Source organism: Bidens hawaiensis, unplaced genomic scaffold, assembly GCF_021521415.1.
Source record: "Bidens hawaiensis isolate Kalapana, Puna unplaced genomic scaffold, B.hawaiensis_p1.1 tig00026942_1, whole genome shotgun sequence".
NCBI classification, from domain to species: Eukaryota; Viridiplantae; Streptophyta; class Magnoliopsida; order Asterales; family Asteraceae; genus Bidens; species Bidens hawaiensis.
This window is the reverse complement of record NW_027494351.1, coordinates 284,601-301,836: the sequence shown is the minus strand read 5'-3', so window position 1 is coordinate 301,836 and position 17,236 is coordinate 284,601. Positions and strand designations below refer to the sequence as shown.

At 36.7% G+C, this 17,236-nt stretch overlaps 1 protein-coding gene and 1 pseudogene across 2 annotated transcripts; both read right to left on the bottom strand.

The window, feature by feature from the left end:
• Positions 1 to 1,107: 1,107 nt before the first annotated feature.
• LOC143574478 (chloroplast envelope quinone oxidoreductase homolog) lies at positions 1,108 to 3,139 on the bottom strand (annotated as a pseudogene). Its single transcript, XR_013142595.1, has 4 exons — positions 2,994 to 3,139; positions 2,215 to 2,356; positions 1,923 to 2,005; positions 1,108 to 1,843 (listed from the first exon to the last, which is right to left on the bottom strand). The product of XR_013142595.1 is annotated as a chloroplast envelope quinone oxidoreductase homolog (transcript).
• A 3,890-nt stretch (positions 3,140 to 7,029) lies between these two features.
• On the bottom strand, positions 7,030 to 9,632 carry LOC143574477 (UV-B-induced protein At3g17800, chloroplastic-like). Its single transcript, XM_077059088.1, has 2 exons — positions 9,078 to 9,632; positions 7,030 to 7,973 (listed from the first exon to the last, which is right to left on the bottom strand). Exons 1-2 carry the CDS (start codon positions 9,434 to 9,436, stop codon positions 7,217 to 7,219), a joined length of 1,116 nt encoding a protein of 371 aa, XP_076915203.1. The 5' UTR covers positions 9,437 to 9,632; the 3' UTR covers positions 7,030 to 7,216.
• Between the last annotated feature and the right edge of the window lie 7,604 nt (positions 9,633 to 17,236).

The following is a 17,236-nucleotide window of genomic DNA, read 5'->3' as shown; positions in this document are numbered from 1 at the left end:
AAACAAAATTTTCCCGGTTATCAAACCGCTGACCCAGGAAAAACAATCAATTACATGAAAAGAACGGAGATTTTCAACTACTCTGTCCAACCAAACTTGCATTTACTATTACCACTAGAACACCAAATAACGACATGAAAATAATGAAATCAAGAAGAAAATCATTGTTCCTACCACGACTCCCAAATAGCTTCGTTACGCCTTTTCCAGATACTCCGCCAAGCCAAAAAGATTATAGCTTCGATCAAGCTCTTTCTTGTCCGCGGGACATGATTCGAATCCGAGCAATTCAAAATGGATTGTGAGCGTTTTAATGCTTTCATATTTATTGTTTCACACTTAGATATGAACTAGTTGCTTCGCGAAATGTGACGAGAATTTTGTACAACTTATTACTATATTTTTACGTGTTCGGTGTTAGTCTTTAGGCTCCAACATCATGTCGTAGTAAACGTGTTCTTCTAACAAATGGTTAGCTAAATTCTCAAATCCTGCTTTGTTACTCAAGAATAGACGATAAAAGTTATGAACAACTTTAACCCGTGATGCTAAACTAGAATTTGAGACCAAAACTTCTTTATAATCAAAAGACAAAATAAGTATTTAACCATTTGGGTTGCTTAAAAGATCAGAGAACCAATTTGCATAAAAGAATCGTCCGATCCAAGAACTATCGGTTACCCCTTGAACCATTAGGTCAATAACATTCATTGGTGTGGAATAAGATTTAAAATGAAGACATGTATTTCATACCTTCTAACTTATACTAATATTTATTTTATTCTCTTTGTCTAAAATAAATCCAATTATAATATTGTAATCATCAACCCCTAATATTTAAATAAAAGTATTTAGTTTTAAAGTAAACAGATTATAATATTAAAATCATCAACACCTAATATAAGAATAAAAGTAAATACGTGACTATTACAGAGATACAATACACTAAAAATAGTTACACATATTTTCTTTTTTTAGTTTTGTATTACAACTTCTATAAACCAAGACCCAAGCCTTGACACATATACTTAATACTCTCACAACTGTACATATTTAACACACAAAAGACACTAAAACACTATGAAACTTAAGTTTTCACCATATTCTGTATAAGAGACTAAAACACACATAAGATACATCTCCATGTCAACACTCCACAACCACCTTCCCAGTAACATGACCCTCAATACTCTTAGCCCATCCCTCTTCAGCTCGGCTCAACGGGTATGTCGAGTCGATAACACTTTTAATCTTCCCTTCTTTCACCAAATTCACAAGAAACTCCATCTCTTCCGCCTTTGGTATCGCAATTAAGGGCACAATTTGTTTCTTCGAGAACGTAAGTTTATTAACTGCATAGTTCCAAAACGTACCACCACTCGGCGTCAAATCAATCACTTTCCCTGTTGGAGTCAAGTTAGCCTTGAAGGTTGACCACGGGACCCCAACCGTGCAATGTATCACTAGATCATACTTCTGGCCCGATGGGCTTTTGAGGCTCACTCCTTCCAGGGTCTTGTAGTCTAGAACCTCATCGGCTCCTAAGCTTTTGACAAACTCGATGTTGCGGGCCCCACATGTTGCGGTGACATGGGTGTCTCCGAGTTTTGCGAGTTGGACCGCGTAGTGACCAACCCCACCTGAAGCGTTGGTTACCAAGATGTTTGTGAGCGGTCCGGTTTTGTCTAGCTTTACTCCGCCGGTTGTCGTGGAGGGAGTGGAGAGCAGTGCACCCTGCGACAACTAGACTTGCAGCGTCTGCAGCTGAGACTTCAGGAGGTCTTTGAACCGTTGAGGTCTCTTTAGCCACCGCATACTCGGCTAGTCCTCCACCACCACCACCCTATTATCCAATTAGAAAAGTAAGTTACAAAATCTTAATTACCAATAAATAAAAACAATGCTACAAAAATGAAACTTACAAGGTAAGTAACAATTTTGTCACCAGCTTTAAATTTCTCTACTCCAGATCCAACCTCCACCACTTCTCCCGCCACATCGGTAACTACAACCACCAAACATACTTGGTTATCCAAGGCTCGGTGCTCGTATATGTTGTCTCATTTTCCAAGTCGTACACTTGTCTGCCTGAGTTGAAGACTTGTACCGTACAACATAATCTGCAGTACGATATTATACGGTACAAGTCGACTAGACAAGTGTACAACTAAAAATAAAGTAAACAACAAATCTTAACTCGGTTTTGTAACTAACCTGGTATATAGGAAAACTTTTTGGGGAAAATGGGTCGAGCGATTCCTTTCTGAATCTTCCAATCGACTGGATTAATGCTTGATGCTTCGATTTTAAGCAGAATTTCACCATTACTAGGAGCAGGAACAGGTATTTCAACATGCTGAAGAAGATATAGATTCAGCATAGCTAACATTCAATTTGAATCTACAATTTGCAAGTGATACAGTCCCTATCATAAATCTATCTAATATCCTTCCAATTCCCAAAATAGAAGTTTAATTTCAATAATAATGATTACGGTGCTTAGTGTGTAGACAAGCCAAGCAGAGCCCAAGCTCGACTAGGCTTGCGATAGCTCCAGCTCGGCTTGTTTCAAGCTCTATATCTAAAGCTCGAGGCAGGCTCTTGAGTAGTTTTTCAAGCTCGAGCTTGTCTAAGGCAAGGCTCATTTATTATTCATTGTTTAATTTATATAATATAACATAAAATATATTAGTTAATTATTTTTATCATAACTTAATACATTAAATAATGATTAAACAAAAATATTAAATACGTAACACTTAACAGGCTCGTTTAGGTATGTGAGTCAGGTTCAAGCTCGATAATTGAAGTCCTGGCTCGTTTATTAAACAAGCTTATTTTCAGGGTTGAGTTCGTTTTAAGCTCGGCTAGATGCAAGCTTCTGACGAGCCGATCTCAAGTTAATTTCAATTGAAGGTGGTAACTTGTAGTTAATTTCAATTTGGTACCGGTTTATGTGTGAGATCGCACTTAGGGTTTATGACAGAAAATACCTTTAAACCGGCAGAGCCTCCGCCGTAAGAATCGTACCACACCGCCTGCATTAATTTTCCGGCCATATTTGTATACGTCACCAGCAGTTTCAGCCACAGCTAATTATGACTTGTGTGTTCTGGAAATGTGTAGAATGATGGATAAGACGCGCCAGAGGTTACGTGAGTTTATTGATTCATGCATATAACATGATAAATAGTTAAATACAGCTTTAGGTTCAAAACGTGTTAGTATATTAATGATTTGTAGTATATTAATTATCGTGAATGTGATAAGTCATATGGTTCTTGAAAAATGAAGGTTATTTTTTTAATGGTAAATGATATAAGAGCATCGAGTTTTGACTCAATTCGAACACGTGTCAAACTCAATTTTTTTTTCAACTATAAACATTTATAAACAAACCAACACCAAGCACACAAAACCGCCCAAGCACTATATCCACAAGCCGGAGAACAACGCACGTCACCAAAACAAAAAACAAACAAATTACATGAAATCAAATCTACACCAATTCATCCACTCTATCGATCTATTCTTTGACCTATTTTTAAACCAAAGAAAGCCAAGAGTTTAATATCTCCCATGATCTCCTCCAAATTAACAAAACTTGCTATTGAACACCTTTTCATTCCTCGCTTTCCAGATTCTCCAGCAAGCTATGATAACTATCCTGTATAACGCCTCTTTTACGGTCTCTCCAATCTTTATGGTCTTGTAAAGTTTCAATAAGTCTCTAACCGAAAAGCTAAAAGGAGAGGGAATTTTACACCGACTAATATGTTCCAAACATGTATCGAACTTGTGACTTGTGAGTTAGTTGGAATTTGAGTTTTATTTAAGATTATCAAGATAATATCTTTTTATTTGTTATTTGATTTCCTTTGAACTATGAATCTCATCTGTAAGTTGAGATCTAAGGTTTATTATCTAGTAGTTTTTATAAGTTTTGATTATTGTAAAGAACACTTTGAAATTTATTTAAACCACTTGGTTCGTCAAAGGTTTTTGTTATAATCCCCAAGTTGTTGAGCCATTAGATAGAGACAGTTTTACTATATATTAACAAATAAAAATAATAGTGTGTTCATTTGTGAATGGAAGTTTAAAGTCAAAAGGCATGGGTTTGACAAAAATAAGGTGCGACATAAAAAAGACATTAGAATATTAGATACATGGTTCTAAATATTTGAAATTTTCTTTAAAAGCATTTCGTTGAACTTAATTTAATGCTTTCGTACTTATGGTGTCACAATTACATATGATCCAGTTGAACTTGCATTGTGAAATGCGACGGTAATTTGTACTAGTTGTTACTATAATTTTTACTTGTTCGATGTTAGACATTCTTCTAACAAACGACTTATACACATGTAGCAGTAAATACATTCTTCTAACAAACGACTTATACACAAACCCAACTTTGTTAAAATACTAAAAAATAGACGATAAAAGTTGTGAACAGACTTTAACTCGTCATATTAAATCAAAATACGAGACTAAAACTTCTTTATAGTCAAGACAAAATAAGTATTGAGTATTCATTGGAAGTGAATCATTTGGGTTGCTTAAAACCTCGGTGAACCAATTTGCAACAAAGAAACATCCGATACAAGAACTATTCATTTCACAATGTAGATTCTGAACCAAGTTTTTAAAAGGTGAATTGTTATCGTAGCATACTGATCCTCCACATGTCGTTTAATTCTTTCAAGCATAAGTATGATAATTATACAAAAAAATCATCTTCAACACGTTGTTCATGTGACTATAGAAATAGAGCTATTATTTCGAGAGAGTTTATAAGTTGAACATATAAATTGTTCTTGGTATATATTGAGATCTTCCCGTATTCCCTTAAAAACACACCTCCTTTTAATGAGTCCACTTTGTTTCTACATCAAATTCAATTCTACAACACAATTCCCTTCTACACCTAAGAAACGAAACTTTAAAGGTTTAATTGATAAACTCAACTTTTGATGTTTGAATTGATATGTTTTAACGAGCTTCCACTGGTTGCCAGTTTTTAAATATCTGGAAAGTCACTTGTGTAGATGCATTTATATGATTCAATTGATTAACGAGATATTGATGAGATTTCGTAAGTTTACATGCAACGGGCTCTCACTATTAAGAAAGAGGGATACCATTCCGTAGTTTCTAATAAAAGGATGATATGAAAGAAGTAAACAATTATTTCACACGAAACATAAAATTGGGATGTAACATAATATCAATTGTTTTTGGGTTCTTGCGGACCCAATTTACTATAGTTTTGGGCCGAAGATGGGCCCACTAATTAGGGCACATGCAAACAATCCATCCAGGAGCCCACAAACTTTAGGCTCGTCAGCTCAAGAGTCAAGTCTGTATAATTTGACACAAAGTCGTAAATTTCATACTTTATAAAAAACACATTTTCATAAACATCTAGTTTGAAATTAATCAATAACAACAAATGCGTCGTAATAGTTATCTAACGTAAGTTTTACTAAATTTTAAACGTAATTAATAGAACAAAACTAATTCTTCATAAAAAAAGGTAAAAATACTGAATTTGGAACTGACTAGTTATGTTTTGTTACGCATTTTCATTTTCGGTGTTCCAATTGATTTACATGCCAGTCTATCAATCTGTCAATAAATCTTGTATCAAACGAGATGACGTAACATGTGAGGTTTCTTATAATGTATTGAAAAATTTTAGATTGCTGCTTTGTTTCGTTTGAATGTAGTGATTTAAGTTTTCAAAATCACACGATATTTTCACGATTTTGGTTTTGTTTTGATTTTACTTAAAAGAAGTATTGTGTACGATTTTACTTAAAAGATGTATATCATTTAAAAGAAAAGGTTTTGGGTGTAATTATTTTAAAAAACTTGTCACACAGAATACATTTCATGTTTGGTCTTCCAGATTTAGTTGTAGCTCCAAACTATAGCTGGTCCAGCTCGTATTGTTGAAGCAAGAAATCATGCGTGATGACGATTGAGCCATAACTTTCAGGTTCAAACCCTTTGCTACTTTGAAAGTCTGATTACTGATTAGGGGTGTTTGTGGTTTAATTTAAAACCTTAAAATAAGTAACCGTTAGATCTCACGACCGGTTTGTTACAAATGTTTTTAGTAAATTTAGAAATTTTCAAATTATACTCAACGATTTGATTTACGATTTACACTTGAAATCGGCTAGAAGAAACCAAACCAAATAAAGCCATAGGATTTTGTCTCTATTAGCGGAATAGATACTTATTTTGTAGATATTTTCCGGTTTGATTTACAATCGAAATCGGCCAGAAGAAACCAAACCAAATAAAGCCACATGATTTTGTTCTATTAGCAGAATAGATACTTATTTGTAGATATGTTCCATATTAACCTGTGGCCAGAGTCGATAGTATAATCTATATTTACCTGTGCCGGAGTCGATCGTATAATCTATATTAACCTGTGGCCGGAGTCGATCGAATAATCAGTTCGCAGAATAGATATTTAATGTGTAGATATCTACCACAAACATAATATTCGGTAGATATTTATATAGCCCTTGATTGTAGTAGAATTGGGAGCTTTGTATCATCCCTGTTGTGGAATCATCATAAATGTAATTAATCAATATACAGAACACCATAAAGCTTTTATGCTAGTATATATTTTGTAAAGATACATGCCACATATATAATAATAGTTTGTGGATATTTATAATTTCTTTAGTCCCTGATTGTAGAATTGTTAGCTTTGTATATAGTGGGATCATTGTAAATTTGTAATCAATCAACATTTCCCATATATAGTGGGATCATTGTCATTAATCAACATTAAAAAAATACCCTAAAGCTTTTTATAATCAAGTCTTTCAATTTAATACCACAAATCTCTGTATTTAATTAGGAGGCGATTAACGATAGTAAGCGTTATCAGCTTATATATTACACGACCCAAATCTGTTTCTACCCATTACACGACCCAAACCGGCTCACCTGGTTGACTAACCGCTAACAAAAACAACAGATTAAACCTTGATTTTCAACTAATCACAAACCAAAATGATTATAATACCCAAAAACACTGACTTTGTACATATATGTACACCATTAGTTAAAGCTCATATTTACACAAAAAGATCAAACCAGGTGAACACTACAAACATTAATATATACTCATGATCAGAAAAATTACTATACCAAAAGTTCTCTACAATTTCTGGCTTCTTGAAAATCAGTTAATCTCCTCAAGATCATACACCGTCTTCACATACTCTTCTGTATCCCAAAGAAACGACCCGAAAGCAATCGCCTCCAAAACCAGTCTTTTCAAAGTAGCAAACGACGTACATATCACATTCTCAGATTCAACATCGCCAAAAAGGGCAAACGTATGTTTTGTTATCAAATTCAAAGCCTCTTTTGAATTCGGTTGAGCACATTTGACTAGTGAATCAGGCGTGAATCCATTCAAATACGAAAGCAAATTCTCTGTTTCCTTTGTACCATCAAATGGGGATGTTGGTACCTTCATCTTGTTGTGTATGTCACCGAATACCAGATTCTTTGTTCTGCATATGTACGAGTTCAGTATCATGTCATCAACAGGGTCAACAAGCATGAGCTCTAGCTGATGCCTAACGCTGGTTGACTTGAGAAAGTAACCGAATAGGATGGATGCTGTGTAGATTTGACAAAGATTGGCGTGTTTGATTTTGGTTGTGGCCCAAGTTTCAGTTACATTGAAGTCGGATCTCCATCCGATAACAAACGTTAGGTATTCTCTTATCATCTCCAAGATCTCAAATGTGTGAATAGATTCTAGTTCCCAGTCTTTTGAAGGCAGGATTTCTAGCCTGTTGTTGTATATACATTTTGAAAGAGGCGGGATTAGATGAACTCTGAGTTCTGAGAATTTGTAGAAGATTAACATGTACATGACATCTTCTACCGAGGTTTTGCATTCCTGTGCTTTTAGCTCAGCAATCTTCCTGTTGTTACACAATTGGAATACTAAAAATGATTTAATTGGTCATGAGGAACACCGAAATTGAAACTAACAGTTCTGATTTAATCAGTTATAATTTGATTAACAAACTAGTGGACATAATTTGATTTAACAATTTAGAGTACTAAACTGGATTAACTTGGTCACGACTATGAACAGATCAAGCAGATAAACACTGGAACTGAAACTAACAATTCTGATTTAGACTTAGGTTTCCAAAATCAATTCTTACAAACTCAGAAAACAATTAGATTAACAAATTAGAGGACTAAACTGGATTCAGTTACTCATAATTATGAACAGACCAAGTAGGCAAACACTGAAATTCGAACTAACAGTTTGATTAAAACCTAGATATAATTGGATTAACAAACTACAAGACTAGGACTGTAAATGGCCAACATTCGGTGAACGACGTGAGCTATTCGGCAAGAAGTTCATTTATGCTCGTTCGTTTAGTAAATGAACGAACACGAACAGAGGCTATTTTCGTTCACTTGTGGTCGTGAACGTTCGATAATGTGCTTCTTATGTCAGTTTATGGCCGTTAATGTTTGTTTATGTTTAACTGACTTTTCTAATCTTAGCATATAGATTTAAGCAAAATTATTAACTATTAAACTATACGTATACGTAAATGAACTTACGTGTATTATGTGATTAACTTATATGTAAATTAATAGGAGAATATGAATTTAAAACAAAATCAACACAAACTTGGTAGCCAGACCGAATCGTTTTGACATTGACCAGTCTCAGCTAGCCAAATCAAATAAAACATCGTCTGTGCACAGTTGTGTTCGTGAACCGTTCACAAACAAGTTCATTTCCTAATAACAAGGCCTCGTTCTGTTCGTTTAAATCCTTATACATGACTAAACCAGATTCAATTGCGTATAACTCAAAGTTAAACCTAAGTTACATTTCTATATAATATTCTAACAATTCTTCATAATTGTAACTGCTAATGACCTAATAAGAATACAGATAGTCCAAATTCCAACAATTAGACACTGAATGACATCCGATCATCACACGAAAACACGAATCCATATTAATACATATCAAATTGATCAAAAAACAGTACCTATGAAGCACAGCTTCACTGGAACCAGCAGTTAACACTCTACGCTTACACGCTTCATCCACGTCAGCAACTAACTTCTCCAACGTCTCCGCCACGGCGTCATGAAACGCCTTCCGTTCGTTCATCAACACACTCGACAAAAACCGGCCGGCCGGAGTCACCGGTTCAACCGGCGTATTCAAACTATAACTATAACCACTCGCACTAGCAACCACAACTCTCAAACGACACCGTTTAGTTAACGGTAAACTGCCGTTGAAACGGCGGTGAGTGTGAGTGTGAGGTTTGGCCGGAGAAGGTGAAGAGTAGTAGTTGACGGTTACCAGACGGTTGGTGTTGAGGTTGACGGAATATTCCATCCAGTAATAATTGAGTGTTGGGAGTATAAGTATGAATGGTAGGGTTTTGATGGAGATATATAGATATAGATATATATAAAGTTTGTATATATATATAGATATTTTAAAGAAGAAGTTGTAGAGGATAAGGATTTTGGTTAGGAGGAATTATCTGGTGTGGTGGCACTGAGAGGTGATAATGTGGGGGTACACGATAAGAACAACGACATATCTTATCAGCTTTCTGGCCTTTTAACCTTTCTCATATGTTCTTTTACCTTTTTGGCTTTTTCTCTTATGTTCTATTTTGTTTTAACAGCCATTTGGCATCAACGTATCACTGGTTTATCCGGTCATTTTCATTCTGTGTTTCGAAGATCACTTTCAGTGTGACTTTTATATTTTTGTTATATGTGAAACTTGAACCCGAGACTTTTTTATTTCCTTATATTCTCATGTTATTTTTAAACTTGATTGGATATATTTGGTAGAATATATTTTGGGTTTGTTATAGTTCTTTTTGTTTTAATTAGAAGATATGAATAGATTAAGTTTCCTTGATAATAATTGTGTTTTAATTTAGTTTTCTTTTTTTTAAATACTTTATTTTGTTCTTACCGAGAAAATAAAAAAGTGTGGTTTACTTGATGAGGTTTTCGATGTCATGTTTAAGTTAACTTGTTAAATTCTTGTGACATGATATGTCCATGAGTTTTGTTGAATCTGGTATACACACTAACATAAGAAGAGAAGACATAACCGCAAAGGAGGTTTACTCGAAAGGAGATGATAAAATGTTATGGTTTTTGATATATGTGGAAAGGACGTTAGATTGCACTTGAGAACATTGAATCGTATGCGTTGGTAGTGTTTCAAAATGCAGCTATAATGAGCTTAAACCTCCGGGCTAGGGGGATTCGTAAAGAAACAAGGAGGTCAAGAAGATGATGAAGTAAAAGAGAAATAAAGGCAGTGCTTGTTTTCTAAGATTCATGACGGGTGTGACACACTATATGGGGTGTGTTGATTGCGCAACTCGTGAATGTAAGGTAGTAAAGGTAGAAATGAAACGAAAACAATGACTAGCAAACAAACAAAGTGTAATTAACGTTGTTGTTGAGATATATTGATAAGAGAAGCAAGGTTTGTAGAATTGCTTATGGTGAAAAAAATGTGATAACCCGTTTCTTTTAAAAAGGAGAATAAAAAACTTTTTTTAAACTATCACATTTTTTTAAAAACAAACACCTTTATTCTAAAAGCATTTACCTAAAATTGAAAATGAAAGAAAACGTATCTTTAATTATAAAAGAAAACACCAACTACACATAGCCAAAAAGCACCATATTATATTGTTAAACATGATCCCACCATTTGAAACAAACATGGTCCCAAAATTCTGAAGATATAATAATGCAGGGATATCTTATATTGTTAAACATGATCCCACCATTTGTACCTTTACAAGTTTTATTACAAATTATACACGCGTTCATTCTAAGAAAAAAAATGGATACAAATGCAACTCATTAGTTGAATTGAATTAGTGTCGCAAATATATTAATATAACAAATACCGTCTTATTAACGATGGATACATGCCTAGTGGTCCATAACATATAACAATTATATAGTTAAAACTACATCAAATTTCCATTCATGATATCCGCGTCATGAATTCTTTGGACCTTATCTCACAATGTTACACTTGGAAATTTGCATGACCCGTCGGGGCGAAACCTGAAGGTCCAGGCAAATCGTTTGTAAATAAATACTTCTAAAGGCATGCAACTTAATTTAATTTAAGTTGCAAACAATTGAAAGGTCTAACGTTTACAAACCGGTTTTAAATTAGGAAAATTGAATTTTAATGATCTTAACGTTAACTAATTGGTTAGGAATGTTTATTGGTAGTCATAACTTAAAACATATTTTTTTTTGCAATGATCCAAGACTAACTGAAAACTAACCAAGTTAGTTTTTGTTGACATGGATTGTGACGTAAGCAATCCATGTCATCAAAACTTTGCTACATCAATATGTCATGTCATCAAAATTTTGACTCATTTCCACATAAGCGGTTCATGTCATCAAAACTTTGACTTGTTTTTGCCACATAAACAGTCAGCGTTAGCGAATATTAATTGGGTTAACACTCAGTTTTGAGATTGCTGAAGAAAAATATGTTTAATGTTAAGACTGTCTGTAAGTATTTTCTAAGATGAGATTAATTCTTACCTGTTAGTCAAAGTTAAGATTATTAAAATCCATTTTTCCTTTAAATTCTTATCTTATACATTTGCAATTCTTGTACTTGGTCAAAATTAGGACTATTAAAATCTATATTTTCTTTAAATTATTATCTTATACATTTACAATTCTTGCACTAAAATACTACACAAGTACGTACGTATAACCATGAAAAATCTATTTTTCCTTTAAATTATGGTGTTCCACTAGTGTTATAATTTGTTTTGGTTACACCAAGTTTAATTGTGTTTATTACACATTGATCTTGAAAGAATGTTTTCACTTTATTTAAGTATAAAATGAGCACTGAGAGGTTTATTTTCATACACATCCAAGCATATTAAATAACACATTTAGAAATTTTTGTTTTTTAAAATTAGAGATTGAGATTGGTTCCACCGCCATCTTCATTTATCCATAAACCAAACACAAACGAGTTTTTCAAGGAAGACTTGAAATCTGTTTTATGTTGAAAATATTGTAAACAAATTATATATGTATTAATTAGAAAGTGGCTGGTGTCTTACATTTTGTTACTGTTTTATTTCTACCGATTTTTATGCTTAGGTTACAACCACCTAAAGCATACTGATGAGGCCAGCTGTTGATATACGTGATGTCCATCAATTTATCAATCTCTGTCTCTCTCTCTTACTAATATCATTAAGCTTTCTCTCTCAAAATTATCTGTCTTATGTCGGTTCCTTTTCCGGCGACTCAATGGCTTCCGTGGATCTTTGACTGTCTATGTCTAGAGAGAGAGGTACCAACAGTGGGTTCTAGAGAGAGAAACAAAGACACAAGGCGTTGCCGACAGATCCGGCTGTCTATGGCGGCGGCGCTTTCTGTTATTCTTCGTTTCTCGCTCTGAACCTTTTGCTTTTACTCGATGATGGTGAGAATCTGACCGAGCCGTTCCCAGTGGACAGCGGCGGCGGATTGAGAAGTTGGTGCTCTCTCTCATTGTGTTACTATTCTACCCCTACCGATTTTTATGATCATACTGATGTTACCGGCTGCTGTTATACGTGTCCATACTTTTTTATTTCTTCAACATCCGTTGCCGCCACGATCGACGGAATTAGATGGCGGTGTTGTCATTTGTTTGTGACTTCCTTTTTGGTTTGAGTCGATGACCGTAAGAATTGCCCTGCCGTTGCCAGCGGCTCCGGTCGTCTATGGTGGCGGTGGTTGTCTATGTTGATGAACATAACTATTGTATCTTGAAGGCTATGATGATACTTGTGTACTTATCTGAGCCTCTTTAGCGACGTCAATGATAATGAGCCTAGGTTCGTTTGAGACACGATATATAAGTTAATTTTCGTTGTAATTTGTATTTCTTTAAAATTTTTCGTGTGTGTTTCTTGTAATTTTTATTGCTATCTTTTTTATCATTGTAAAAAAAGTACATTAATTTTATGTGATTTTATTTAATAAAAATATTTTGGAAATTTATGCATGTAGGGTTCCAAAGCAAACATGGCATTTATTTTGGCAGTTACAGGAAATTAAATTTCTTATTTTCTCAACTGTTGCTAATCGGTTTCAATTGTTGACTTTGATTGAGTCAACTGATAGTAGTGAAATAGTTTTCTACCATTATTGCTAATGAGTCGAAATTTCATGTGTTGTACCGTTGAAAGTGATACCAATACGTCCCCAACTTTGCTGAGAATTTGTAAACAGGTCAATTTTGATTTTGTTTAACACCATCACGTTTGAAATTAGTAAGTATGTAGATTCAAGTTTCATACACTATGTCAGCACAATCAATTGCTCTTTAGTTTGGTTTTGACTTGAATATCTAAAAGATTGAGTTTCATGTTTTGTAAAATATATGCAATCACAATGTTAGTAGTTATTAATTATAATGTTAATAGTTATTGTTTGAAAAATACACTATGGATTTGCGACATTTAGTTTAGGATTTAACATAAGGTGGCATTTAGGCAAGGACTTAACATAATGAGCCGTAAATTTCACACCCGCGCCGTGAAGCGCAGGTAAGCCCACTAGTAAACCTTTAAGATGAATTCAAGTAGTTTAACTTTGAATTTTGAACTTTCCAGCTCAATACATTAAAATGAATTGAATTGGATTTTTATTTATATTATATTTAGCTTTCCGTCCAATTCAGATCTATTAAGTGCTGAATAGGTAAGAGGTCTGAATGAGTAAGATGATCTGAATCAATAAGAGCTGAATGAAATATATCTGTTTGGTTGTATATCTGAATAACTGTGTAAAATTACTATTTTACCCCTTTGTTGAGATTTGATATTAATTTCATTCAAAAAGATCAATTTTAACAAAATGATTTGTATTCATTAATGAAAAAGAAAATACCAGTTTGTTATTTATATCTTTAAACAAAAAACGAAATGTAGTATAGGTAATAATTATGTTGGCCCTAGTTTTCAAGAATCCCCAATTCAACAACCATATGTTGAGAAAGGAATACCCTTCTCCCAGTAGCGAAAGATGAACAAACAAGACCCCGACTACAACAGTTATTGATGTGGTGCAAATCAACAAGCGGTGGTGCACGGCGGATAGTGATGGTGGTGTGTTGGCACTCTTGTTGAACAACATAACCTTTCCCCTTCGTCTCTTACCCTTTCGGTCATCGATTTTCCGGTGACCTTGTTAATGACGACATTGGAAGGGTGGGTGCAACAATAAATGGTGAAAGGTTGTGGTGGCTGTGTTCGGTTGTGGTTGGGGTCGGTTTTACGGCGAGAATGGGTGACGGCGGTTAGGGTTTCACCTTGAGCCGCATCTCCGACGAGCCCTTGCTGGTTCTCCGGCGACGACTCATCACGCATGGTGGCTGGATTATAAATGAAGGGTAATTTGGTCTTGATTTCATTCACCAACCATCTGATTCATTCAACATCAATTTCACAATTGAAGAAACACTAAGTGACCCGGTACAGATTATAGATAATCTGGGGGTTAAGTAATGTTTCCCACGAATGGGGTCTAGCTGAGAAGGCTGTTCTTCAGGAGACCTGCAAAACAAACACCGTAAGCTCGTCACTGAGAAGGGGGGGGGGGGTTCCTCCTTGTGACCACCCTCCGGCGTGAGAATCAGACTAGGTTGCTCTGAATATAAGTGTATATTAAGAGATTGCTAGATAACTGGATAGCAGATGATCTTACCATTCCAAGATGTTGGAGTATTTATAGCCGAAGGTAGATTTCCCAGAAGGTACAGCCGGCTGAATAGTATCCCTGTTCAACCAACAGTGGACTATGCACAGGCCATACTGGTTGGTGGGTAGGTTACGGCCAACAGTAACAAAGTCGGCTGCACTGTTCCACCAACTGTAGATTATGCACGTCCCACCTACTGTGGATTGTACGCAGGCCATGCTGGTTGGTGAATAGGTTACGGCCAACAGTAACACTGTTCCACCAACTGTAGGCTGCGCATGCCCCACAGTAAGGGTTGGTGAGTAGGCAGCGGCTAATAGTGACAAACAGTACTAGAGGGTGCTCCTCCTCGCACTGTTGTCGGTGAGCTGTCACCCTGTGATTGGCTCATGGGCTGTTCTGGTCAGATCGTCTGTCCTATCCATACCTTGGTAGGTATGGTACAAAAGATCTTTCAGAATCAGACTGGCTCATTTAGGCGGGATTGTTCCCGCCTTGCTCATTCCTTCATGTGACTACTGAAGTAGCTAGTGCCTTGTGCGTGTAGCCCTGCTGTCTGCGGGTAGCCTTCCCTGATGGCTTGTATCCGCAACTGCGGGAACAGGCGGGGTACTTCACCATTGGGAGGCTTTCCCTGCGTGTACAGCTTGCGTACTGCGCGTAAGATTCTATGAGCATGGTGGGTCCTGCGGGAGCAGATGGCCTTTGCGCAGACGTCCCTGTTCAAAGTGAGTCTTGCGGGACCAACTGGTCTCTGCTGGGACCTACCTCTTCAAGTCCCCCCAGTCCAATGTTCTTCTCATGAATGTTTAATAAAGTGAGGTGAACTTTTGGACTTTAAGCAAGAGGTTTTGAAAAGGGTTTTTAATTTTAAGGTTCTCCGTGGGGATTCTTCCCACGGGTTTCCTAATGTCACTTGCAAAAATTCCCGATTTTTTTGCTTGATCTTTGGGTATGATGCGGGTAGGTATATAACCTTCTCGCAAGTCTGGAGCGTTGAGTCTCACTTGTGTGGATTCTCCTTGAGGTTTTAGTGGTTTTGAACACAGTGATCAATTATGTTTAAACCACCAATTCCATCCTGGAGCCTCTAACAATGTAGTTCTCGACGTTCCCGCTATGCGGGGATGTTATTTCCGTTTCCGCTAGCATTGCCCAGAAGATCCTTCTTGGTTTCAATTCCCTGCGGAGCGCTAGGTATGTGAAGGGTTTTGCCTTAACACTGTACCCGCGCTCGTCTTACGGTTACTTTACTTTCAAGGTACCCCTGGCGTCAATTCTCTGCGGGTGTTAGGTATGTGAAGGGTTTTGCCTCAACACTGTACCCGCACCCGTCTTATAGTTATTTTGTTGCCGGGGCATTCTTGGCTTCAATTCCCTGCGGGTGCTAGGTATGTGAAGGGCTTTACCTTAACACTGTACCCGCATCCGTCTTATGGTTACTTGGTTGCCAAGGTAAGGGGTATTTTCCCGCTTATTTTTTAATCTTTTTGAATTTTGAATTTTGAAATTCGAAAGGTTGGTAAGGATAAGAACAGTCCAAACATCTGAAACGTCGTGCGACGGTTTCTTCTGACTGTGTCAGGACGTGCAGGAAGTTATGGTGACGTGACAGAACATGGTCATTCCAGTTGCTTTTTCAGGCGCGTGGGCACGATTTTTCGGGCGCGTGGCCGCGAAATTACTGGCACGCGTCCTGTCAACAGCTGTTGCCAGCTTGCTTTTTGCCACGTGTCATAGTTTCATTGCACCTTCGATTTCTCTCTCCTCCGCATTAAATTCACCGCATTAATTGCGATTACTATATAAAGGGGGAGAGGGTTATTTGCAATTCACACTTTCACCTCTCTTCTTCTTCTTCTTAGTGATTTCCGGCAAATACTCCCCTTTTTCAGGCAAGCATTTTCCCGAAATCACTCTTCTTTCTGCAAAAATGTCTTCTCATGATGCTGAAGCTGTAGCCGACGATAGGAGTACTGCTGGCGAGTGCCAGTGTGCTCTACCTGTCGATCAGTACCAGTACATCGTCAGGAAGTTCATGCTCGAGTCTCTCGAGCCTGAGTTTCCTGAATCTCACCAGACTGTGTACGATGCCCCCAGTGGCAAGATCGGGGTATATGCTGCATTCTTTGTTTATGGGAACCTTAGGTTCCCATTGACAAAGTTTATGTACCGTGTCCTGGAGAGGCACGGGGTGCACCTGACCGAGGTGCATCCGATGGCGATTGCCAAGGTCCGGCACTTCGAGTGGGTGTGCCGGATTCTGGGTATTGAGCCCTACGTGGACCGCCTGATGACCTTCTATACTTAGAGGTGCGTCCAAGGGTGGTACACCCTGACAACCCGTATTAAGGGTTTAAAGATCTGCGTGACCGAGCGCAGTCTCCGATCGTGGAAGCGGGAGTTCTTCTAC